This window comes from Haliaeetus leucocephalus, unplaced genomic scaffold (genome assembly GCF_000737465.1).
Source record: "Haliaeetus leucocephalus isolate CR32 unplaced genomic scaffold, Haliaeetus_leucocephalus-4.0 Scaffold462, whole genome shotgun sequence".
Taxonomy (NCBI): domain Eukaryota; kingdom Metazoa; phylum Chordata; class Aves; order Accipitriformes; family Accipitridae; genus Haliaeetus; species Haliaeetus leucocephalus.
Window position 1 is genome coordinate 8,065,021 of NW_010972898.1, and position 26,504 is coordinate 8,091,524.

Consider the following 26,504-nt stretch of genomic DNA (forward strand, 5'->3'; position numbering starts at 1 on the left):
TAAAGTACAGGTTTAGTACAATACTGAATACCTACATTCCCCAAATCCAGAAAGCTAGGTTTAATGGGATACAGCTGCCTGTACAAACTGACCTGGGCATTGGTTCAGCTTGGACCGAGTCTGCTAACTGAAGCGAACACAGAAACAAAGTTGGAGTGGAACCCAAATAAGAGGTAGTCTGCAAGAGACAGGTAAATTTTTTGCCATTCCTCTGCACATCCTGGTGTGTAATCATCAGTTTCCTGAATTTCAACTTTAATAATTCACCTGCTACTTCGTCTAGTGTTACTGCAGTATAGTAGGGAATGGAAAGTCTAGGCATCCAATTCACTTAAATAGTAACTATTACTGGACACAAGGTTTAGAACAGGCAATATTAAAAGCCTACTTCTACACTGGACAAGATGTCAATCTCTCCTCTCAAATTTCAAAAACATACACTGCTTATTCCTTATTCATTTGTGCTTGGGTAAAAAGGTGGGGTCACTTTAAAGCGACACTCTTTTCAGAACTGTGAAATATTTCTAAGACTGGTTTTGCAAAGACCTCCAAAAATTAAGGAATTATTAGTTTACATTAGCCCTCTGTTAGAAAGTCAATCTAGATAATTTACCATTTACTTCTTAAAAGCTGTGGGATTTGGGGGAGGGGAGCGGGGGGGGGGGGCACGGAATGAGGGTCGCGGCCTGCAGTGGTCCTGCCACTACAGCTATGATGCAGTCATCTTCTTGTAGGAATGTCTCACCTTATTCCACTTATACACAAGTTTATTCTGCTGGAAGAACCTAAACTGTAGGAATTTCCCGCTAGGTGTTTTGTAATTGTGCCTACACTACAGTTTTGGGCTGCATGCTATATACCAATTACAGATTACAGGCCAGAAAGAGACACTTTAAATGTCAGTGGAATCAAGGTAGGATATAGTGTGCTTAAGGAGATGATACATACTTTGTATTTATTCTAACCTATATATATATATATATATATAAAATATTAGAGATGACTAACCCAAACTGTACCTTAAAGCCACCTTTAGGTCAAACGCCTCTCACATTAGTTTGTATACTTACTTAATTTCTTACACCTACCCTAAAACGGAGATGACAAACTAATCTATGTTTAATGAAACTGTACTCCACAAGGTGAAAAAATTTCTTCAGGCACTCCTAAAAACTTCCACACCCATCTCATACAACTGAAATTCCCATGCCTTAGAGTCCTAACACACCCAGAATCCAGGTATCATCAACACTTGTTTTCGGTAAGAATGCAATCTACTGTTATTTTTCCAGGGAGAAACAGTCACAAAAGCACCTTCAACAACTCCAGTTTTCTGTTGGGAACTATTAGGGGAGGGCCACATCCAGAGATGAAGAGTACCAGAAACACAAGTATAGTTCAGCGAACAAGGACAGACTGGTGAAGGAAAAAGGAGTTGTCCTTGGCAGAAGAGAGACAAAAAGGCCAGCAACTGGCAAACAAACGTCATGAAGTTCAAAACTATGGCTCCACCTCATTCACTACAGGCCTACTTCAGAAAAATAACCCATACGCAGTTTCCTCAAGCACCTTCCTGAAGAAGGGCCTATTCTTACAGTAAAAAGAAGCGTGACTTCCATTCAGATACTCAGCTTTCACACTGATGTCAGAAAGCCCTTCTTGTATCTTCGCTTCTTCCCCACTCCTCTTCAATTGGAAGTTATTTGCTGATTCTCTCTAAACATCTCACAGTTAGCATCACCCAGCTAACTTGGCACTTCCCTGTCCTCGTGCACAGGCATCCCACGTTAGTACTGTACACTCTTCACATTGCTGTTTTCTTAATTTCACATGCCAATGATCACAGCAACACATGCTGGTTTGCATTCAGCAGAGAAAGCATTAAATTGGCGTGACAGTCCTAAAAACCATTGCATTTCAAGTGACAAACCAATGCAGCAGATTTGCAACACTGCAAGAGAAACAGGTCACAGCTACTAGATGTCAGCAGACAAGCCTCTATTTTTCACAGGCTTTTTTGGCTAAAAGCTTGTTTGCCCATTTGCATCAAGTACCTAGGAAGTCTGTTAGAAATGCAGGAGCACAAGGCAGAGTGGGAGAGATCCCATGTGCTGCATTTGCACTGGGAATCCTGTTGTTAAACTGGTGGCACTGAAGAACTAGGCAGGAGACAATGCTCTCACCTCTTGGAGAGGTCACTTTCTGAGTGCTGGAGCAACCTTCCTGAGCCCTGGTAAAAGGTTTTCAGGAAAGAAGGGGCAGAGACAGAGGAGGAGAGACCAGGTGATGCAGACTCACTCTCACTGAAAGCGCGCCGAACCCCGACAGTAGGACTGTGCAGGCAACAAGAGAACATAGCAGATGGGTCAGCATGGGTTCGGACACAACAAAACATCCAGATTAAAGATACTGGCCAAGTACCTCATCTTGGTTTACAGTAACTCTGTTTCCCAGAAGATAGAATGTACCAAGTGCACTACTGGGTAGTTTCCCTGGTGATACCGATTTTGCTGTTACAGCTGATTTCTTTTAAGAAACATTTCAATGACATTGCAGAACAGGCAGACCACTTTTATTTCTTTAGCCTTATTTATTCTCAAAGCAAATTCAGAAAAAGAATCTCTGAAACATTCAGAAAATATCCTTAGAAACCTGCTTCCAATAACTTGAACCACCTTATTTCTTCCCTTCAGTTTTCTCTTGCTTTTGTAAATAACGTGTATTGCTAGAACACATTAGAAAGTAGAGATTATTTAAATGCAATGCTTGCCGATAAATTTTTGTGAAGCGTTTAAATCAAGAAAGCTAGTCCTACTACACAGTTAAACATTACATAATAATAGTAACAGGTGTTGGGGGGACATAAAAATTAATTCAGTTTCTTTTACTTAACATTTTTGATTAATCCTCAATAGCAAAGGAGAGAAGGAAAAATCCCAGCCTAGAACAAAGTTCTTACAAACTGTTTTGACTGAAAATCTGCTGATGATGCCACTTAAATCAGTGACTTCTTAAAAGTTATTACAAAGAAGTGAAGTCAGCAAGTCCTTCAGTTTGAACTGTCAGGGTTTCCTGTTTGCATACAACACAGTCAGTGGAAAAAACAATAACCAAAGTTTATCTCAGTAAAAAAAACATTATTTATCTCTTCAGAAACACAATGTAACAAAGCTACTTCAAGGCTAGTTTCTTACCCTTCACCCCCTTCTACTCTCTTAAACAGAATAAACTTTTTTGCCGTTCTCTAGAAGCTGGTGCAGCATTCACACTGATATGTTAATCTAGACATCAATAACAGGTGAGAAATTACCATTTAAGGCCATTTTCAGAAAGAGGCTACAAAAAGCATAATTGCAGCCACGCACTGAAACAGACAAGTACTTTGGAGAAAGTGCTCCTCTAACAGAAAAAATTCAGCTCATCTGGGCCTGAATCTTGTAAAGGTTTTGAAGTTTGCACAGTCACTTAACTGCAAATAACCAGGATGGAGGCAGAGAAAGAAAGTACAACCAAAGAGGCCCACAATAAACTGTGGGGACCTCTTCTGACTGAGTGAAGGAACTCCTGAAGGAACACTGTTCCACATGTTAATAGCTGGAGAGTCTCCAAAAAGGAAGGGGAAAGAAGTTACAGAGGGAAGCTCCAGAGAAAGGCAAACAGGGAAATCCCATGCCTGACAGTTCAGTGGAGGTGTTTAATCCTTAAGTTCTTTTGTGAGACTCCTCACCAGTTTTAATTCTGGACATACTCTCCGGGAGCTTTGCCTAACATAGTGACAGACACTTAAAGCTGTCAGTGCCTTTTTCATTTCATAGAATCATCAGGCTACCATCTCTTTTAAAAGTGGCGAGGACGTCTTCTCCAAAGGGCCTGACTACCAACACTGACAAAAAGGCTCAGCTCAGAAGTGGCAAATAAATAAATTAATAGATCAGCGCCAGCATCCAGCCTGATGATCAATTCGCTGGATTGATGCTTCCCCTGAATCACTAATTCAGGGATTAGTGAGTTACTGCAGAGCACCAAACTACTCGGAGGCAGAGAAGACAGGCTGCAAATCAGTAAATAAAACCCAGAGCAGCGCAAAACAGCTTCCGTAAGAAGGAACGCGGGTGACGGTCGTGCACCAAAACCGCAGGAGAGAGCAGGCGCGTGGCGCAGCATGCCCTGACTCACCTTGTCGTCTCGATGCAGCCCTGCCGCAGCAGCGGGGAGCGGACGCTCTGGGACCTCCCGTTCTGGAAGGTTATCCTCCGCTTGGCACTGGAGGGGGGGTGGCTGAAGGTGTGCGCACGCCTCCTGAACTGGGGGGAGTCCGAGTCTTCCTCGGGAAACGGCTGCCAGGCCGAGGACACGGGGGACGCTGGAGGAGTAGCTGGCGGAGAATCGCCCGGCGAAGCGTCCTGAAAGGAAGTGCTGGCGGAGTGAGGCCTGTCGCTCTGCACCCTGCGAGAGCTCTCACCTAACCCCACGGGCCATGCGCCACACCGGGGCACCAAAGCCTCTCCCCCTTCTCGGTCATGGCCTATTGTATGCTAATTATCACCAAAACCAGACATCCTTTGATAACTTACTCCAAACCAGCAGCGTCCTTCTTAAAAAAAAAAAAAGGAGGAGGGAGGAATAAAAAAATATATACAATGCAAACACCACACTAATTACTCTAGGCATCCTCTCACAGGGATCGGCATTCCAGCGACAGGACTCCTCACTCTTTCAGGAAAACACAGGAATTGAAAAGACTAGGGAAACTGCTTTTAGCTAGTTTCCTCGACATATCGCGAGCATACTTCCTGTACCGTCATAGCCATATCCTGGAAGAGAGACTGTTATTACACAGCCAGTTTATGAGTAACTGTAGCAGGAAAACCATAACAGAATCTTCACCTCATGGGAAAACTAGCAACCAATCCTCACGCGAGGTAAAACATTAAAAACAGGAAATAAAAAGAAAGTGAACAGAGTTCTGCCCGCTCGCCCCCATACAGCATCCCCAACAGCTGGTTTTAGGCCAAAAATTCTCACTTCCCTAAAGCAACTGTTACTTACAGAAAGGATTCTTCACCTTCAGAGCATTTCCTTTTGTTGAGATATGACCTTTTTTAATTACTTCAGTGAAACAAGGCAGAACCTGACCAGAAATTCCCTGCTTTTTGTAAAAGCAAAGGAAGTGTAGAAAAAAGAAGCGGCAATCAGAGAACAGATTAAAGCTGAAGCTTCAAGTCAACATCTATGCCAGCTTTCTTACACCCTCTGCCTCCCAGTGGAAACTCTTATTTGAGTTTTGTAAATTGTGCTACTTCCTTCAAGTGGAAGCAGAGTGCCATATTTACACTTCATTAACACCTGCACAGGAAAATGTGCCAATTGTAACTAAGCTCCTTACATACTTTGTCAGAAGCAAGGCTGTTGCAGCGCTCAAAGCTGTCCACGCTTCCCAGGCGGCCCCGCATTCTGTTGGCTCCCTGCAAGAAAAGAACTGAGTAATTTAATCTGGTCTTTTTCTTCTTTTTCTGAGGGTTAAGCAAAGATGGCAACAGCTGCACAGGTGAACACAGGACAGTTCAGGCATGTGACACATTTAACATAAGACCACAGATCATGGGACAAGCACTGGATTTTACAAGCAGTGACATCTTTAGCTGACAACACTGTACCTTCTCCCTCCTTGCTCCCAGGAGTTTTAAACCTGCAGCTCTGTTGTCTGAAGTAACTGAGCATTTCCTGATCCATTGGAGGCAAAATAGCTGAGTTGGCTTAAACAGCCAAGTTCAAAAAGCTCCAGACTTCAGTACTGTGCATGCACTGCAGCTAATGGATGCATTTGACATACTACAATCTCAATAGAGAGTTTACTCCATATCTAGACATTTCAGACAAATTAAGTCCACCTGGGCAAAAGTAGTGAAAGTGCTAAAACTGGGAAAAAATGCTCTCTGGTTGCAAACTCAGCCAAATAGTGCCAAATACAAAGATGACTTTTCAATTATAATGCAGATAACCCTGAGGGAAATTTGCTAGAAATTAGCGTTAGCAGATCTTTGCTGAACTTGTTAACAGTCATCTGGTTTCACAGGAAGAGCTGATAGGGCCACAATACTTTTGACTACCTTCCACTCCTAACTTTAACTCCCATGAAACGTTGGTGAAGTGTGCTGTTGGACATTTCCAACTGCTGAAGTAAGTTGCTTTCAGTACATTATCAGGGGGAAAATAGTCTAGGTTTTAGGAAAACTGTAGATAGAGCTCCTCTTGGTATGCTTGCAACTCCAGGGGAAGTTTTCTCAACATCAGCAGTATTTATTTAGCCTACTTTTTCCTGGTAAGGTTTATTTTCAAGACTTTGAGTGCCCTTTAAGTACATCATCCCATTTAAGCTCATTACCAATGAATACTCTGCCTGAAGCATCTCTTCACTGACCCTCACAATAAAACAAGAGCAAAGGATAACTTGGAAGTTTCTCACTAGCTTTAAAAACACACACTTTTGGCACTGTAAGGAGGGCTTTTTGGTTCGGAAAAAACAACAACAGAAGAGGTTAGTGCAGCATGGACTGGAAGAAATCTGTTCATGAGGTCAAGCAGAGATTATATTTATTTTTCTGAGGTACCTCATTAGGAAGCCACAGCCTGTTTTTAGTTCAAACCTGACAAAAATAAGATCAGTCTAGCAAAACAAACAAGTTAAAAAGTGACATTCCTCTGGGACTAAGTGAAGCCAGAGCACAGAACCCAGAATGTTTCCCTATGGTGAGTAATGAGCAGCTACTCCTTCAAGTAGCTTAAAATGTCACTTGATGCTATTTATCTAGCTAAGAAGCCATCCACTTAAAGTGTTCCTAGATATCTGGTTACTACATACTTATTTCTAATTTTGCTAAGATTGAGGCTGCGTAAGTCTCTCACCCACAGATACGGACTTCTGCTTTTTAGTTAAATCTTTTTATCTACAAAAAGATGCTAAATGCCAACTTTAAAAAACAAAACAAAAACCAAAACCCCCCAAAAACCCCAACTGAAGTTCTTTCCTGGTCTCTTTGTTATTAAATGTACTTTAAAATAAAAATGATAAGTCATAAATAATTAGCATCCCATTACATCAATACCATGTGATTTGCAGCTGGCTTCAGGAGGGGAAAACCCACCACACCAATAGGTATTTGGTGCTTAAATACCTTTAGGAATTAGCCACACTCCTTTAGACTTCTTGTAATAGCCTGATGAAGACTAAGAACCATCACAACAGTCATTGCGTAACACATGTATGCACATAACACACAGTATACACACACAGAGATACTTGCCGTATACTCCTGCTTTAACTAAATAATTAGTGGTTGAGCTGCACTGTAAATTATTTTTCTCGGTCTTGCATTGTGCAACCTTTAAATGGCTCTGCAAGGATGAACTCCTATGTGTATCATGATTCACTACAACATACTGCTGTTGCTGATCTATTCCAGTTTCAAGTTAAAGGTGAGACAACCTTCCTCACAACAGCAAGTCTGCTTCATAAATAGCAAACTTAAAATGGCCCTAATCCAGATTTGGGTGTCCACTTCTCTTGAACTCAATCATGGACTGTGTAGATCCTCATACTATAACATGCAGCATGTCACAGTGGCCCTGGTGAGAGGAACATACTATACCAAAACCAACAATATATAAGCAATTTCCCTTCAGAGGCTCTGCAACTTAAACAGCACATTTCGTCTAAATGATTCTTCCTTGACATGACTGGAGTGCTAATATGTCTGTATATGGCAGGGCTGCTTTACTGGGTTATTCCCAGTGATGTATGCCTGTTTCACAACCACCACAGGATTAGTGACCCACCATCAGAACTAGAACACTTTCCAGTCACATGTTCTTTAGATGTGGAAAAGAAATCAGACTCAGCACAGGCATGACTGTAGCTGTCACCTTTTGATGATATTCCAGAGTGCTGAAATTATCCAGATCTTCTGACTGTCACTGCTCTCTTTTGCATGTGCACGCTTGCTCTCTCCATATTCAGACCAAGTCCCTAGTATGTAAAACCTGCTACACAACACAGGTCAGATTTGACCAAGAGGGTTTTAATGCTCGCTTCAGTCCTAGATCAAACTCATGCCTAACCTTAAGTTCTAAGGATTCTCTGTGGCAAATAATATTTTGCCTCCTTTATAGGGAACATCTGTGGCATCCTACATTTGTAGGTTACTTTATGACATGCCCATATAAGCTGCAGGACAAGTGCAACTTAGGCCTTGATTTAGCATGGTACTTTTAAAATTACTAGCAGAAGGAACTTAATTTCACTGCTCCAAATTATAGTTAGACCTCCCCATCCAGTATTCGCAGCTCATCACACCTCCTCTGTAACAACATACTGAATCCCAGGCACCAAGCCTTCTTCAGTTACTCCTTTATATGCCTCTTCTCTGCTTTTAGGACTCTTCCTACCGAGCAGGAGACACTAAGCAAAACTTGCAATTCAGACTTCTTCTTTAAAAGGCTATTTAATGTAAGAGAGTTCCAGTAATTATCTGCAATTCCACATCATATCTGGCTAGCAACACTGAAATGAAGAACAATTCAGTTTAAGTCTATAGCTTTTTTTTTTTTTTTCCCCCTGAAAAAGGACAACTTTGTTACTACTTTCTAAAGATTCTTAGCGATCAACATAAGCAATTTTAGCTATGGGAGGTAAGGCATTACTTCTCAAAACAGAAAGATTTCCAGGTTATGTAGGCACATTTATACACACTTTCAAAATAAGATAATGTCTCTTTGTGGGATCATGCAACTATCCTGATTAACTTTTTTTATTCTGAAGCAACACATCTGATAATGTTCAGCCAACTCACTTGCCACCTACAATGAACATTCATTATTCAGAAAGTTGCCTTTTTTCCTCTCTATATGTGTGGCCTTACCATAAATTTTCTAGCACAGTTAAGTCACAATCAACCCAGCTGTAACCCTCAGATTTCACAATAGGGATATCACTTCATTAAGTATTTATCAGACTGAGGCCAAAGAACAAAAAAAATCTGATAGGTCTTTACTGTTAAGGATATCTGGGAGAGACGCTGACAATGAGTTGCTAGTCTTACCCTTGAGAAGATATTTTCCAGAGAGCTAGTCAAGGATTTCTTGGCCTTGTTTTTCAGAATGTCAAGTTTAAACCTGCCACCACTGGTGGTGCTTTCTGGAATCGCACTGTTAGAAACGGTCTGTTGAAATGAGCAAGGACACAGTTCAGCTTTAGCAATTCTTTTGCAATTGCAGACCTCCAAAGACTAAAGATGAACCAACTTACGTAACAAAGAACATACCTTTGCCCTTTATTAAAAAAACACCACAAACAAAAACCAAAAACAAAACCTCTCACCCCCCCCAAAAAATAAACTCACAAAAAAACACAGTTAAATGCACATTCCATAGCTAAAGTCTATCTTGTAAAAGCCTATCAATTTAACAATACTGTTACCCATTTTCTTTGCTAGGTAAGTTCATAGTTTAAACTGAAATCAATGCCCTCTTCATCCCTATTCTCCCTAGGAGTAACTGTTTGGGAGTGGGGATCAGGGAGGAAGGAAAAGGACAGAAGAGGTATGCTCACACTGTAAGGAAATCTAGACCTAAAAATAATTGGTTGTCTTTCTTCCCTCCCTTCCTGCCCCCCAAACTTAAAAAAAAATGCATGCCACTATAAATCAAATCAAATCAAATTACTTCTTTTTCATAGTCCTCTCTTAATTACAATATCCAGCTTCAGCTATCCCTGATGAACTCTAGCAGTGACCCTGGTAGTATTCAAAGTTACATTTTAATAGTGTGGGAGAGGTATAATACAAAAATTAGCTTTACCAATGGTGCTTCACCAATGTGAATGTGCGTTTTCTGCTTAGTTTCACAGAGTTGGCGTAGATGTAAGATCACAAGTTCATTTTCTTCCTGGTCATTGTCAGGCTTCATTTTCTGTCAGTAACAGCAAAGAAAAGAAAAAAGTTGCCTTTCAAGTCATGATTTGCTCATTTTCCCTTCCATATGTATGTATTCTTTGAAATTAATATACCGATACACCAGATGCCAGAGTGCACTATTAGTATGTCAAATTGCAAAATGTTTGTGTACCTTCCTACTCCTGAGCAAAACAGACCAAAACTTTCCATATGGAAAATTTTACAGGTTGTGGAGAAGAGGGAGCCTTACACCCACACATTTTGTTTTCTAAGGTTGTCTGCCATTGTATAGCCTTATAAATGGAATAAGGAACCCAGGAAAACCAAAAAGCCACTCCCTTCTTCAGGCAGCTAGAGAGGAGCATAGCTGTTGGAAGCCTAAATAACGTATACTTCGTCCACTTGAGTACACTTCCTCACACCAGAATCTTGCCTCAGAATAAGTCAAAAGACAACTTCTGAAAATGCCAGACACGTTCATTCCCACATCACTTTCAAGTAGGGAAACTTGTTTACAGATGAAGAACTTAACTCAGGGAAAAGAAAAAAAAAAAAGTACTCTGGCTATGAAGACAAGAGTATCTCAGCAGACTTGGGAATCAAAACTTTTCCAATAGCAGTGTATCACATGAGGTTAGGTTGAGAGCATGCTATTTTAGTATGATGTTTGGTGGAAAACCAGTAAATTCTAGATCAACTACATAACAAAACAAACATAATCAAAACCAAAAATGTCTAGTCCATTTTATCATGGTCTTTCTTAAATTTGAAAGAGAACAGCTTCTAACGTATTACCTGAACACGTTCAAAAATGTCTGCTTGCTCGTTATCAGTTAGTGACGACAAATGTCTCTGAATTACAAGTTTGGCTCTTGGTGGATAGAGTCCTGAGAAAAGAAAGGAACATTAAAGCTTCTAGATTCTCAAATGATTTCTGAAAAAACTGTTGAAAAAAAATTATAGTAGAAGATATAAGCCTGCATTTGAGTTTATACAAATTTAACTTATGACAGTTGTATATCTGCAGTAAATATGATACAAAATACTTCAGGTTTTGCTAAACCACATGGTTTTGTATCCTTTCTTTAGCAGTAAAAATGGTACTAGCAGCAGCTAAGTGGCTGGCTCCTGTGTAAAAGGTTGTGCTCCCTACCCCACTGATGTCTTCTGTCCTAGTACCAAGAGCTCACTGACAGCTCGAAGCCTGACAACTGTATGGGAGAGGAGGAAGAGAGGAACAGATCAGGGATGTAACTGGAGAGATACTCAATGCACAGGATACTCAGAAGTTTTCAGATGCTTTGAACTGAAAATGTTAGATACATTCCTATACAAGGAAAGGGTAGGGTACAGGTCATACCAGAGAACTGAAGACACTTTTAAAAGCAAGAACAGCATAAAAGCTGTAAGAAAAAGGAAAGAATTTCTGATGTTCAATAAAATGCAAATTTGCTCACAGAGCTTGTTCTAGGAAGCTACAAAAACCATGGGGGAAAACAAAACGCCCTGAATCAGATTAAGATATATGGTTTTTCCATCCAAGGTAGATCTCATTCATAGAACATTGCAATCAGAACAGATAAAGACTTTTCCAAAGTCAGGAAGCTCTAGGTTTGATTATGATAAACTTCTAGACTCTAAACAAAGCAGACAGATAAAAACAAAGGGACACTAAAATAGTCTTTCAGTCACTAAGTACAAAGTTTATGAAACTACTATTGTGGTACTCAAGTTGTCGCCCTAGAAGTGATTTTATTTTGATACTGGACACTTATCCCAGGCTTGCAAGTATCTGTATTCAAGATACTTACACTGCCTTATACAGCAGCCTCTAGTTTTTCGTTTACAGAAGACTTTCCCAGTTAAGCTTTATCACTTCTGAATATCTGTTGTTAAACATGGAAAATGTCAGTCGCAACCTAACAGAATTTCACTCCACTAAGATTTTACACTTTGCTTTTCATCCACCAGAGGGAGGGAAGTAGCAACAGTGACTTTTAATGAACGGGACAACTGGCAATTACCAGCACCATCATCACCAGACCAGAAGATACAAGACTACTGTAACATACTTGCTTTTTTTGCATGCAACACTTTGCAAGGAGACACAGCGGAATAAGTATAAAAATAGGATCCTGCTACTAACTATGTTGTTTGTTTTTTTAAATTCTATCTTGTAAGATTTTTGTATGTGTTCTGGCATACCTTGCTTCAGAGAAACTACAAAGGTTTGTCTATTCACATTTAAAGCCAGGTAGTTGCCTTAATTTTATTAATCTCCTAACTTAATCATTTATTTCCCCATAATAGAAATAGATTTTGAAGTGTGTAAGAGAATAAACACAAAGGAGGAAGAAATAACCCCACACAGGAAAGAATGAACACACAAGAAAGCAAGACCCTTTTTGATCACAACTGTCTTTTTATGACCCATTTTGAAAGCACGCATCTTCAGAAAAAAAAATAAACAGAAGGTGAACTGGTGGGGTTTTCTGCTCTGCTTAACATTTAAGAGAGGTATGACAATGAAAAAGTATATCTTTCTAACAGAAGCGATACTATATTCAGTTGCAATATCATTACTGCTATGACCTCCACTTGATTACAGAGAGTGCAAAGTGATGGTAAGAATTCCTTACTGGGATACTTTTCCCTCTGTTCTTACATGGTTTAAGTTGAAAGTGGATGGTTAACATAATTAAAATTCTTCTAGAATAATCAGAAAAACACAATTAGAAAATAAACTCAGCTGCTACCTTCAATTCTTTCACAAAGTTTGTGCAACGAATGCATAGGGCAGGCCTCGCACAGTTTAATCTGTGTCTTGGCATTTTGCAGAGCTGCAGCAGTGCTAAAGGCTTGTTTCAGGGTAAGCATTACCTCATCAACCTATAGGAGAAGGAAGGAAAAGACAGTACATAAACAAAAATGCATGTCATATACATCAAATTAGATTTATAAATCACATCATAGACAGGTGCTTTACAAACCACCCCCCCCCCCCCATCTGCTGTCTTCTAAAGAGATCAAGGTTGTATTCCCAGTTTTCTGCCTTTTCTGTGGATGCTCACCATCTTCAATTTCAGCCAGACAGTGTAATTTTGAGTATCTAACTGCAGCTACTCAAGCTTACTGGGCAGGAAGCCGCTGTTTTCAGAAGCTGCAAGTGGGAATTTTTGGCTTGAATATATGCTGGCTAAATAAACTGCATTTCTTTCTTTTTCTTTAGCTTCAAGTTTCTCCTGTAAACTGCACATGCTCCCTCTCAATGATTTTCCTCCCACCACTGCACCATTTTAGCACAAAACCCCACAGACCCATCCTGCTGGCAGACAGGAGCTTCCCACAGCAGTTCACTTTTCTCCAGGCTACTAGACTGGCTACCAGCTTCATTACAATCACTAACTTATCTTTAAGTACTGCCGACCTGCCTTGCAGTCTGCCATGACCTTTCCTCTGCCACTACCACAAATACAGCAGTGCTGTGTTCCAACACACCAGCACTGGAAAAGCTCAACTTTTGTGTAAGAAAGGTTGAGGTGACAGTGTTTCTCCACACTCATTCAAATATGCTCCCAGACCTTAAATACAAACTGTTTGGAGTTCCCCTGTCTTTATTTTAGGGGAATACAATGCTTATTAAAAGCTGTTTACTTGAGTCTTTGCATTAGCATGGAAAGAAGGAGACAACAGCTTGATGACAATCTTAGGAAAGCAATCAGTATTCTACTTCAGAATCAGGTCCTCCCTCTTATCTGTTTCTTTTTTTATAAGCAGAAAGAAGAAGGCTGAACTATTTGAGACCAAAATCATGCAGTCTAACATTGAAAAGATACAGACTTTTTTGAGGGTCTGTCACTTGGCAGAAAAAAAAATACTTAAAAAAATGGCACCTGAACGTGGAAATTTGAATTAGTTTGTGTCCCAATCTGTTTAGGTCTTCTCTATTATTTGTCTTTTTAAACCCACAGTTTTAAGCACTACCAGTAATTTCTGGGTGCTCTCTCTTCTTAGCAATAAAGCAGGGCATTGAACAGTGAATACATCTTGCAATACAGACTGATAATTTTTTAATTGGCAACAATGCCTCTCAAATGGAAGATCCACAGAACAGTGCTAAGCATATGGATTATGACTACACTAAAATCACAACTGTAGCACAGACTGCAGCTAGGTTTACAGCAAATATACACGAGCGTACCAACACAGCCTGCCTGACAGCACAGAATCTGGAAAGCATTAGGTTTTACAGCTCTGCCCTGCCACAGTCAAACTGCCACTGGAGTCCAAGCGATTGCATCTGAAAGTAGCTAAGGAATGTTCATTTCATACTACATGTGGGCATATCCACACATATCAGTACTAGAATATGTAAAGAGGGTCATAAATACATGGTTTCTTTATATACCACATTTTAAGTCTTTGATTTATACATGGTCAGATTTATCAATTGGTCAGTTGTAACACTTTCTCTTAGCACAAAGCTAGAGCTGATTTCATAACAAGCTCCCATTTTTATAAAATGTACAGCCTCAGCTACCATTGTACATCTAGGGCTGCTAGCTGTTTGAAGTTTTATTGACATAAATCTATTCACTCTTAAGCTAGTCAATGAATTAACAAATTACATTTTTCAGCGAGCTAGAAGAGTGATTTTTAAGTTTAGCTGAAAAAGAGTTAGCAGCTGTTAACACAGCAATCAAGAACAAACATGTTTCAGAATAGAAACAAACTTCTTTTAAAGTATTAGAGCTTGAAAATAAAAATGTAGTAGCCAAAACGAATTCCTGTATGCCTCACATTATTAAGCTACCTGTATCAGTTAAATCACCAGCACCTGGAACTTCAATTGATTGATACATACTTTATCAAATGTCCAAGGGACTTTTTCATAGTTATACACATCCACACATATATGGTTTTCTTCTATGATCAGGTGCTGCTATTTTCGTCTCCTGAGGAACAGAACAGACTACAGGGAAAACGCTAAAGCCATATACAGGATCAGCCAATAGTTTAAACCTTATCCTGAAAAGTATGTTTGAATTTTATCATCAACATTGTTACTGATTCAATACATGTAATTACATGTTTAATGGGGAGCCAAGTGTCTCAACAATTAGAAACGCAAGAGTTACAATCAAATATAGAGCCCAAATATGCTCACAGTCTGCATGTGTGAACTCATCCATCCGGATTTTTTCTATGTGTTATTGATATAAGCATCAGCAGAGTAGCAAGATATGGCTATATATGAACAGAATGTATGCATATTTTCATATTCACAAATGAGGTCCCACACCTGAGACCACTGAGGCTCAGCTGACACAGCAGAATAACAGAGACTCCCATGATTTAGGAAATGCCTCAGACATCTTCTGATGGAAATGTTAGGATCATTAATAAATACTCACCAGAGACTCACTTGCACACTGGAATACATAGCAAACATACTGGCTTAACCCAGGTTCAAAAGATTCCCGGCAAATGAAACCAAAGTGATCAACGTGTTTTATACCCTAAGAGAGTTTAAAAACAGCATTAGTGGACTATTTTATAAAAAGGTTTAGTTTCTGAAGTGATCCTAAAAATAGTTGCCAGACTCCAACACTTGCCAATACAAAAATTTGAGAAACTATAAATGCATACTACTAACGATCTATTTTACAGCTACAACAGTCATCTTTTAAATTGCTTTTTGCATTTAAAAGTTACATAAAGCTCTTCATACAATCAAAAGTTCTACAGTAATGGACCTGGACCTGAATTTCTTCCATTGGGAAAACTGGATTTTCATGGAAGCGGACTAAAGAGTCCTAGGTTATATTTGCAATTGCCTATGCAGTGAAAACTTGATGTAAATGAACCCATGCTAAAACATGGGACTAGAGTAGCATCAAAGTAGCAACAGATCTTTGCTTTCCTGTAATACAAGTTAGGACTACACCAAAAAGAGCAGGGAATGAGTGGTGACATGCAGAATTCCAAACAAATTCTTAAATAAATTCTTTGAAACCAAGTTACATACCAGAAGTTTCAAGACTTATTACACATTACTACTGATGTTTTCTTTCAAGATCCTAGTCTAACTGCTTGACAGGGAACGTTGCCTTGCTAAAAACAGCACTGAGAAGATCAAAGAGAGCTGCTTCCTAAGAAACACTATATTCCCAGTCTCAATTCATGGAACATGACTCACTATTGTTAATGCTTTTGCCAATGTTTTTATCATCTGAGTATGGTAATAGATTTTCTCCAAAAGAAAGCCTAATCCCTCAAGTTCAAATACAACAGAAAGCAGAACTCAGTTGCTTGGATCCATCTCCAAAGAAAACACCTATATCGTAAAAGAGGGGAAGAGGCAAAACAACTTGCTTGTCACTACAGAAAACACTCTAGACAAAATTGGTAATGCAGTACGTGACAGACTGAACATATTGCCACTACACACTGTAGTTTTTAAAAACAAAATTCCAAGTTACATTTGGGCTTTTAAACAAAACTTAACAAAGTTGCAGAGGGCATCTCAGATGGCAAAAATGGCATTAGTTTACCATAGTCCACACTAATCCTGACTTAATTGAACTAGTTTTCCTGTGACACATGAAGTCTTCAAAAGCATAAAATGAAAAAGAACAGATGTATACACGTACATTGATCTATGTAACAGTGAAGCGTTGCCCTCTGTTTTGCAAGGAAACCGTATTTACTTCAGCTGGTTCAGTAAGATGCCAGTTCCCTCCTGCTGACAGTGCCTGAACAAGTCTAGTGCTGTCTGATTTCTCAGTCTCCACAGGAGAACATTTGTGGGGGAGAAGGATGTGACACTTGCACCACTGAAGCATAAATAGCACAGTACATTCCTTAATTAACAGTACCTCCATCACATTTCTTTAAGAAGGTGGCCAGACTTGTCATGCCAAAGGGGCAAAGTTGTTTGTTGTTCTGGGTTCCCTCAAGGTCAGAAAGGCTGCAACAAGAAAACTTCTACAGCTCTCTGACACCTGAGCTTTGAAAACACACAGAGGGGTTTTTCATCAATTATATTTGCTGCTTTGACAATTATATGGAGTGCAGATAATGAATTGAATGCAGGAGATCAACCACACTTAAGCTATAGAATAAAAATACCTTTATCGGACCAGACTAAAAGAATCCAGAATGCAAGCTGAAGAGAACATATCCTTTTCATCGTTTGTAAGGCTTAGAAGAACAAACATTCCTAAGCCACAGTCTCACAATATGCAGTAAATCACTGCCCCATAAACCTGCAACACAGAAGCCCTGTGGCAAGCACCAAGTTCTTAAAATACTGGTGAGGCTTATGCCACCAAATCCTTAGTCCTGAACAAATTAATATTGCATTTCTATTGAACATAGAAAAAACCCCAACTTCTCTGAAGTAGCCGTTTTGCATTAAAAAAAAAAAACAAAACCAACAAAGCCCCAAACCCCACAGTATTGTTAGTGCCTGTTTGAGTTACTCAAGCATGCAAAATAACAAAAGCTTTGCTCCAAATGAAAGTGAAGAGGGAGTGAAATATTCCACCTCCAAAGCCCAACACACAGCATTACCTAACACTATTTACTGTACACAGTTATTTTACTGAAGGAAAGCTAGGCCTTGAAGGTCTGCCATGGTCTTGCTGTCTCCACCAAGCTTTAAAGTCAGAAGAACAAAGGTTGTCCCCACTTATGACTGTTTTGTTTGACAATTATCAGTATGTATATGCAACCCAGGAGCCCAGTACGTAAAGTTGTGTCAACTTTTATTCAGCTCAGTACACCCACAAAGCGGGAGAAGACTCAAGCTGTCTGCAAATTTTGCTTTCCATACCACTGCTTTAAGAATTTCTTTGACCTATACTTATTATAAAGCTATTAATAGATCATTGTTTGATTATACTGTCCCACTCTATATTTGGACTTGCCTTTTTTCTCTACCAAGAGCAATACAAATTGTAGTTAAACAGCAGAGTCGACTTAAGGACCTGGACCTTGATAGCTCAAGAATCCACTCGAGTTACAAGTGCTGACCACTTCTTAATACTTATTAGCATTGGTAGCACAGTCATGCAAGAGCATATTTGTTATTAGCATTAAAATGAAAGCACTTGGGGGTGAAATACAGGTTTAGAGCATGCCAGGAAGTGTACTTTAAACTAGAATAATGGTGTTTAAGGAGGCCTGAAGTGATGCATGTGCATGGCAAATGAAAGAAGATAATAAAATAAGACCTCAAAACAGAAAGTGCCAGAAGTAACAGGTGCTGAACAACAGCAAGATAGAAAGGTGAATCCCTCAGCTCTGGCATTTAACTTTGTAAGACTTGTTTATTTATTACTGGACATAGCTAGGTTCACCTATTGCCATATCCTCCAGAAAAAATTATGCAGGTGAACTGCTGTTTTTCTGGAGGGCTGATCTGATGCTCTCCTCCTTTCATTCCAGAGGCTTTCAGGAGCTTAGCTGCTCAGAAACCGCACACTCAGAGCATCCTAAATGAAGATTAAGCTCCTTCCCAAATTATATCCAATGCTCTTCCAAAGCAGAACAGTTTATAGTTTGTTTTCTGACCAAAGATCAAAGTTGCCACTACCACAGCTCAGACTGGTTATCTTGCGCTCGTCTTTTCTGTACTTAAGCTCTTTGGGGATGACATTGCATTATTTTTGTGCAGTACCTACTTGAAACAGCTACCAGATGAGTGAAAGCCCAGATTTGAATAACAGCTCTTGCTCTTGTAAAGGCAAATCAGTACTTCAAGTCTTCTGTAAGTGTTCATAAAGCAATTACAGTTTAAGATCCAATTTCTTCAGCTGTACTCCCCAAAGAAGGTGATGCATCAAACTTCATGCAGGATCTGTATACACATTAGTCACAATCGCTCAAAATCCCTCCTTCCGTCGTCTGTTTTTTCTTTTTTTAAATTAAGGACCCAATGGGGTAAACCAGCACTTTACTTTCATTCAGGGTAATTCAATAGGACAAACTGTTTAAATGGCCTTTGAGCCAGGATAAACTGGCCTTTGAGACTTAATAAAGGAAAACAGCACAGAATGCTGAAAAAGAATTCTACATTTCCTTTTTTTCTGCTGCCTATAGATCAGCAAGGCAACCCAGCTGAAGAACAAAGAAATTCCTTTTCTCCTGATGATCTACCTGTTGCTTCTTATTAATGCTTACCTGAGAACATGAAGAGATATCTTTAAAATTCTTTTCAAGCACAACAGATTTGGTGTCCGGACTGATGAGGTTAACTTCAAACCTTCCAACCTGAGGGGAGTGGGGCAGGGGGAAGGAAATAAGTCTAGTTTACAACTGTCTTGGAGACACAACATTAACAGCAACAAAAATGTCACAATCTAGCCCTTTCTTGTTCACATAGAGTACCTTCAGCATAACAGCTTACTCAGCAGGAACAAGGGTGCCATAATTCAGCCTGTGTTGAGTAAGAATATTTCAGTGAGAACAATACACTTAGTTGAATAGGAAAAAGACTTGGAAAGAAGACAGCTTCCCCCCCCCCTTTTCTTTTCGAGTTATTTTGGTCCAAAGATCACATGTTTGACAGACAATACTGAAACCTTTAGTAAACAATGTGGCTAAATTAAAAGCTGCAGTAAAAAACAGAACTTGAGAATTTTATTTTTTTAAAACTATACCATAAATCAGCTGGGAAACTATGTTGATCTGAAGGTGATACTTTTTGGTTTTGCAGTAGTTCTGGATGAGAAAGAGTAGGTTCTGCAGCAAGCTGTATTTCAGCTTTCCCAAACTGCTTCTCAGGTGTATGGAACTTATTCCATAGACCTCAGGGAGTTTTTCAGCTAAATTCTTTTCATTACTGGTGATAGCTGTGGTGTTCTAAAGGGCAATGCATTCTCACTTCAGTTAGCATTTCCCCAAGAGAATAAAAGGCAAGAATGATCTTTAAAGAAAATGGAAAGACAAAACCCAGGCATTTAGCCCCCTGTTATTTTAAGGTCCAAAGATCTTTCCTTTTATGGGTCACCTCCTTTAAGTGCCCTTTTGTTTTCTCAATACAAGCTTTGAAGATGTCAAATGCACTTCAGGCAAGAGAAGACATAACTGCGAGGTCTGAAGGATGAAGCCTTCAGTGCAGAGATGTTTGAGTACTCATCTGGGAAAGACCAGCTGAATGTTAATACAAATTATCATAAAGGGCCTGGCTCAAACAAAAAGCTGTGAAAGCATTATGTGAAGTTGTGAGCTTCTTTTTAATTGCACAAAAAAGAGTATTTGTTCACATGGAAGTCTTCGTCGATTCTTTTTTTGAAAGAATACTCACTTTTTTCAGCTAGGTCCTAGATCTCACCAATACAGACAAACCAGAACTGCATATAGAATAATTAATTCCCTAGAAACTCTGCTGCTGTTATTACTCTGTAAGTAATTCCTTTTTCTTAAAATTTACCTGAGCTCATGAGTTAAGGTGACTTCCTTAAGAAATTTCAGCTACTTGTGTTCCAATAATTTATGAACAGATACATAAATATTTATGACACATCATGAAACCATACTGGATCCATACTACTTATCTTGCTAAACTTGTCTCAGCTTCAAACTGCACAGGGGAAGATACAGCGCAAAACCAACATGAAACTGCTTAACCTAGTACACACCTGAAACAACATTGTCCTGTTCTTCTCAGAGTCGGAGGGCTGAACATGACTGGGTGCACTTGCATGTCTTCTGCGTGGCTGTATTTTCAGGTTTGTATCATGAACCCTTCTTTGCATAACTGCAGTGACGCTGCTGCACCGGGAGCGAAACTCTTGCTGCTCATCAAAGCCAGAGTCCTCTAAAATTCGCTCTGGAAAGGAGCCACGAGTGCTGGCCAGGTTGGTCAAGTTGGTCTGGCTGCCGATTGTAAACATCGCAGCATGCCCCGCAGTGTTATTTGGGCTGTCCAGCTCCTCAAATGGGCTATCCGATGGAGAAGCTGGCACATTTCCTTCACACAGGGGTAAGTCCAAATTTGACTCGTTATTCCGCTGCTCGTTTAATAGTTTCAGGCGCTGGCGCTCATGAAGGCTGAATTTCTCAATGCAATCATCAATTAGTGTGGAGGGAGCTTTCTTGTGAGCCACCGTCACCTTTCCACAGTACAGGACCTCAAATTTTTGAGAGTCATAGAAGGCATCTTCACTGTCCTTACTTGGTTTGGCATCTTCTTTCAGCGCTGCTTTGGAGACTTGTCTTATGCTGCTGATGACATCAGGAACCTAAAGGGACAGTGTGAAAGGTCTGTTTAGTAGCCACAAATGAGATAGCATAGACAGTGATACATCAAACATTTGTTAACGTAAGTATTTATACAAGTTACTTCTTCAGTAGAGTGCCACTAGCTTCTTGGCTGACAACATAAAAATAGTAAATTCTAAATTCTCTATAGACAATTTATACAGTGGAAACAAAGCAAATAATTTCTGATTTTTTTACTGGAACCTGTTTCAGAACATAAGGTTTTAAATTACCAGAAGGTCTACTGACAAATGTTCACAATTTTTTTTTTTGTTTTATTGAGACCGCCTTCTCTTTTCTGTAGCCCTCTTCCAGATCAGTGGCTCTTGCTGATATATTTTGCATAGGGCCATCAATGATCCTTTGTTTTTATTTTGCAGAGCCAGATATTCCATTCTTAGGACAGTTGTGGAAACAGTTTTGTGAAGAAGTGACCAGCAATCCCCATCAGTTTCAACTGACAGTTTTGGAATACAGGCAGCAAGTATATGGGAATTTTACCAAAGTACCATGTACAATTGCATTAGCTCTCGTTTATTATCCTCACCCCATCCATCCTATGACATAGCTTACTTTAAGGTCACACTTCTCTGCTGTTTCAGTCATTATGCAATTAAGAAGCACACCCAAATCTCTCTTCTCCTCTGTCATTCTTACCTACGGATTCCTACTATACCCTGTAAGGCCAAACTACACATCGCCAGTAGAAACTCTTAGTTTCAGCCGTGTATCCCCCAGTCTTTTAAGGCCACCTGGTTTTTCCGCCATTTTATCCCAATCACCTTGGGAGGATGTCTGCCTTCAGTATCAACATATTTAATATGCAAGCTCCTTTTTCATTTTACCTTCACTAAAGAAAACATGGACTTGTCCAACTCTACTGATCTCGGATCAGAGTGATTGCTCTTTTGACAGTACCTAGCTCTGCTTGACCAAACCTCTTTCTTACCAGGTCTCATCTTCTCTGGAAGGATAATGAATGGCATCACATTACATGCATTGGAGAAGTTACTAGTGACAATGAGATCAAAAGAGAATATCTATCTGATTTTCTTTGCAAGAGAAGTCAGTTCACAACATTCACCTAATCCAATGCAATCAATCAACAGCTTTTGTATTTCATACAGCTTCCCACCATATCTATAATATTTGATAATTTGTTTTAAAGTACTTTTTCTATTAAAAAAGAGATAACTCTGAAGTTAGTAAATAAACCTTGGTAAATAATCCATGCTCCCTACAGCATCTCCTTCTTTCAGTCACACGATACCACTTGAAACTTGCTAATGAGGCAGTAATCTTGTATGCCAATACTTTTGCAAGTCACAGTGGGAAATTACCTCGTCTTAATCCCCATCTCCCATTACACACTCCTCATCCATTGGGCATTCAACTCAAATCTGCTTCCAGTTCATTTATTGCAAAATTAAGTTCAATTACCCTAAGACCTTCTGACTGTTTGGCTTTCATCCCTATAGATGTCATCATCGTCTCAGTTTTCAGTGAAGCTAAAAGTTAGTCTTGATATGACACAGATACTAGAGTGTATTTAATCTTTACTCATTCTCACTACCAGGCTGCTTTACCATCACCCAAGGTGCGCTTCCTCCCAGCCACACCACCTCAGCTGGACACGGACATTCTCACTTTATACATGCGGGTTCATTTTCCAAGACGCAGCTCTTTTTCCACTGATCAGTCCTCTTATTCCTTCTATGGTCTGTGCTTAAAGAAGCTCTAGAGTTTAAATCCCTTAGCTCTCTATTTTAGCAAAATTCACAAGCTAGCTGTCTTTTAATTAACATTTCCCTTTTTAGAATCCGGAACGTGTTACAGGACAATTCACTTGTATTTCTAGTTGAAGTACAGTGACAAATGATAATGCTATTCAAAATGCACAAATTGTACATGCAATCGACTAGAATAAACGACATCAGCTGCTTAATCGGCAATTTGGATTTTTAAAAAAATGTGTACCATCACTTCCACTCCAATAACTGGGTTCTGGCACTTGCTCATCACTTCTAACATAAGAGACTGGAGGAGAAGTTCTTAAGTCTTTCTTATAATACCCAACAGCCTCCTAACACATCCTATCCCCTCACTCCCCCGCCAGACAATGTCCAAATAGGGTGGGGATAAGACACTACCGACTCTACCACAATAGGATTCCCCATCCATCCCCTCTTCTCTCAGAGGTCTCCCCCACAAACATACACACAGAGTTTTAAGTAACTGCAATTTTATTTTAAAAAAACACCTTACCATCCTGCTATTTATCACAGGCCTGTCGGGAGATAACAGTGGCATGTGAACTTTAAGGCCCTTCAAACAGTGCTCACAGTAACTCCTAAACCTCTGAACAGAGCCAAGAGAACTCAGAAGAGCAGAGATCCTTCTTCAGGGCCTGTACCAAACCGCCCCAAATGCAAGAGGCCAAAAAGACAAGGATGGACAGTGGGTACCATAAGTACAAGACTAGACCTGTGATACTAGATCAGCTCCTCAGTGTGAGGAACACTCCAAAACTTGTTTGAGGAGAAACAGAACAACAATAACAACATAAAAACCCTACCAAACCCAACCAAACAGGACTGCGAGTTAAGAGGCAAGTAAGAAGGAAGAGATCCATAAAGACGTTAAAGAGGCAATATTTCCCTCCAGGGAAACATGATCGATCTAATAAGTCTAATTAAAGAAAAAAACAACACTTGGGAATCCAAATTAAATTTGTTATTATTCATATTTGAGTAGCCTAAGATCATATGAATCATCTTCCCCCAATTAGATCTGATTCAATACATGGCAATTCAGTAAGTAAAGCTGTATTCAAATCAGAACAGATGGCACTGGTTGAGTTCTGCATCACCTACAATAAGATTCAGCTCTGAATATACAATGTAAGAAGTAAAGCGTGATAGTTGTTATACTGCCACAAACTCTGTTTACTACAGACATTAGAGTTTTGGTAAGCTGAAACTAATGACAGCATCAATTTTAGCCAAACAGTCCCCCAATCTATTCCATCTGCACCTCACACCCCCTTCACCCACCTCCCCCATGACCTTGGTTACAGACCTTAAGAGCTACTGTAGTACCTCATCCATTTGGCCAACTAGTGTACAACAAGGCTGCAGCAATTAGCCCTGGCTAGAAGACAGATACATTAATACCCTAGATCTGCTAATTCCATCCTTGCCGTTCACAGGCTCCATCCAGCTCTGTCCCTTGTGACTAGACCTACAACAGGGTCAATACATAATGGAGAGCAAACACCCTTCTCACACTTAAGTAGTACACTGTTGAAAGTGCATGTGGATAGTACTGCCAAGAACTATTCTACTATACATCAAGAAACTTCACTGTGTTCAACACAGAAGCATATTTTCATGTTGGAAACACCAGTTTAACGGATGTAGCTAATGCAAATTCTTTCATCTGACTTGATTAAAACCAAAGTGAGGATTAAAACCAAAGAGAGGACTACAGGAAAATAATTAACACGTCTTCTCATGCCATGCAACTAGGTTTTTGTTAAAATTACTTCCAACTTTATCAACCCTGTCTTAAAACCCCGCAAAAGAACTTCAGTTATGAGGTATTTATTACCAGCATCTTGAAGTTGCAAAACAGAAAGGTTATCAAGCCTACTAAATCATGCATGCTGCAGCATAACACTAGAACAGTTTGTCACAACTCTAGAATAGGCAGAGTATCTCCATGGTGATACTACACGCTTTCTTGAATAGCGGTGACAGAAGTTGAAGCATTATAAAAAAAAAAAAAAAAAATGTACTCCCTTTGAATTTACAACAGCCTCCAGTGAACAAAGGTGGAACTCCCCTTTTTGCTGGAGCAATAACATTCAAATACATCCTGCAGTAATTACTGAGCAGTGCTTTCAATTTTAACCCAAACTTAGAACTTGAACACTATGGATATTGCAAAGAAGAACAAAATTCACTTGCTGTATGTCATTATTTTCACAGCTGGATAGAATTTCACTGTGCAGAGAAGCTGCAGCTCTTGCTAGTTTGTTTCTAGCTTCCACATGGAAAATTTCAGTCTGGAATTTATTAACAAAGCAAAGCCCTTCTTCATACCATAAGGCTTATAAACGTTAGCATGACTGTGAAGTACTAATCTAACAAACATGCCTAACAAATCTGGCTACTTAATGACAGCAGTTCTAGCAAGGTGATTATTTTCAAAGGAAGAAAGAAGTTCGGCCCCTCTCACTCCATCACCACACAAGGTGCAGTGTTAGATCCCTTCCACCATACAAAGAGACACGAGATGAATGAACTTCATGCACGCACGTTAGGAGCAGTCAGTACCTTCTGGTGTAGGCTCCAGTTTAGAAACACAGGCATGTCCAAGCAAAACTGTCACCAAACTTTAGTGTCATGAACAAGAGGACTCAGGAACAGATTCCTGGGATAAGTGAGTGCAGAAAGATCCCCCTCTCACAAAGGGCTGGCAGTGCTGTTGCAGCATTTCCTCAGGCTGGGTTCATGATATCAGGGCACAGCCAGAGCTCCGCGCAGCAACTGTTACACTTCAAAAGCCAAGTATTTCCTGACTCCGGGCTGGAAGCACCCGCGCTGCCTCGGATTTGAATAATGAGTCCCACTCATGATCCAGCTATTTATACTTCAAAATGAACAAAAGAGAAACAGGATACCATCCAGAAATCAACACCCCATGCTTTGCCAATTACTGAAAGAGTTTGGCATCTATTGATGAGAAACCAGCGCAATGCAAGAAAAAATTAGAAGCAATTGGACATGACTCTCCTTTCAGTTACTGTTAAGTTGCATATCCACAAGATAGGAGAACCCAGCCACAGCAGTGAAACATGAACGGAGACAAAGAGCCACATATCACATCCTGCTACACGTCAGGCATTCGACACCAAGGCAAAGTTCTTATCTTACACAAAAACACACCCAAATGCCAGCCAAAGTGCAGATACCAATAACTACTCTCAACCAGAGAGAAGGGTGGGAGAGGGGAAAAAAATTGTTTTAACTGCTATAAATGTTTTTACTGTCTTCCAGTTAGTACAGCACTGATCATCCTTCCAAATCTACAGCAGCCTGCTGCTTTACATGTTGGTGACAGTGCTCCTCTTAACAGTTTTCACCATTAAAAATGCATCTTTCCAATAAAGAGATAAAAGACTAGCTCAGAGTGATTCAATTTATGCAGTCACACAAGCAATTTGTTGACTTTGTTTATGCTAGAGGTATTCAGAAACTAGAACAGAAGAATTTGTCTCATCAG

At 39.8% G+C, this 26,504-nt stretch overlaps 1 protein-coding gene across 2 annotated transcripts in view; it reads right to left on the reverse strand.

The window, feature by feature from the left end:
• Window positions 1-25,591, reverse strand: part of TBC1D4 (TBC1 domain family, member 4) — a 50,327-nt gene extending 24,736 nt beyond the window's left edge. Inside the window, exons 1-11 of one of the 2 annotated variants that reach the window (XM_010575256.1) lie at window positions 25,556-25,591; window positions 20,597-21,199; window positions 19,137-19,226; window positions 15,365-15,469; window positions 12,707-12,839; window positions 10,746-10,837; window positions 9,856-9,966; window positions 9,099-9,218; window positions 5,391-5,465; window positions 4,177-4,403; window positions 2,184-2,333 (exon numbers count right to left, since the gene is read on the reverse strand). In XM_010575256.1, the coding sequence (XP_010573558.1) occupies window positions 2,184-2,333; window positions 4,177-4,403; window positions 5,391-5,465; window positions 9,099-9,218; window positions 9,856-9,966; window positions 10,746-10,837; window positions 12,707-12,839; window positions 15,365-15,469; window positions 19,137-19,226; window positions 20,597-21,199; window positions 25,556-25,591 (1,742 nt within the window). Of the gene's footprint in view, window positions 1-2,183; window positions 2,334-4,176; window positions 4,404-5,390; window positions 5,466-9,098; window positions 9,219-9,855; window positions 9,967-10,745; window positions 10,838-12,706; window positions 12,840-15,364; window positions 15,470-19,136; window positions 19,227-20,596; window positions 21,200-25,555 lie in introns of those variants that run through there. The other variant, XM_010575257.1, reaches the window with a different exon arrangement.
• Between the last annotated feature and the right edge of the window lie 913 nt (window positions 25,592-26,504).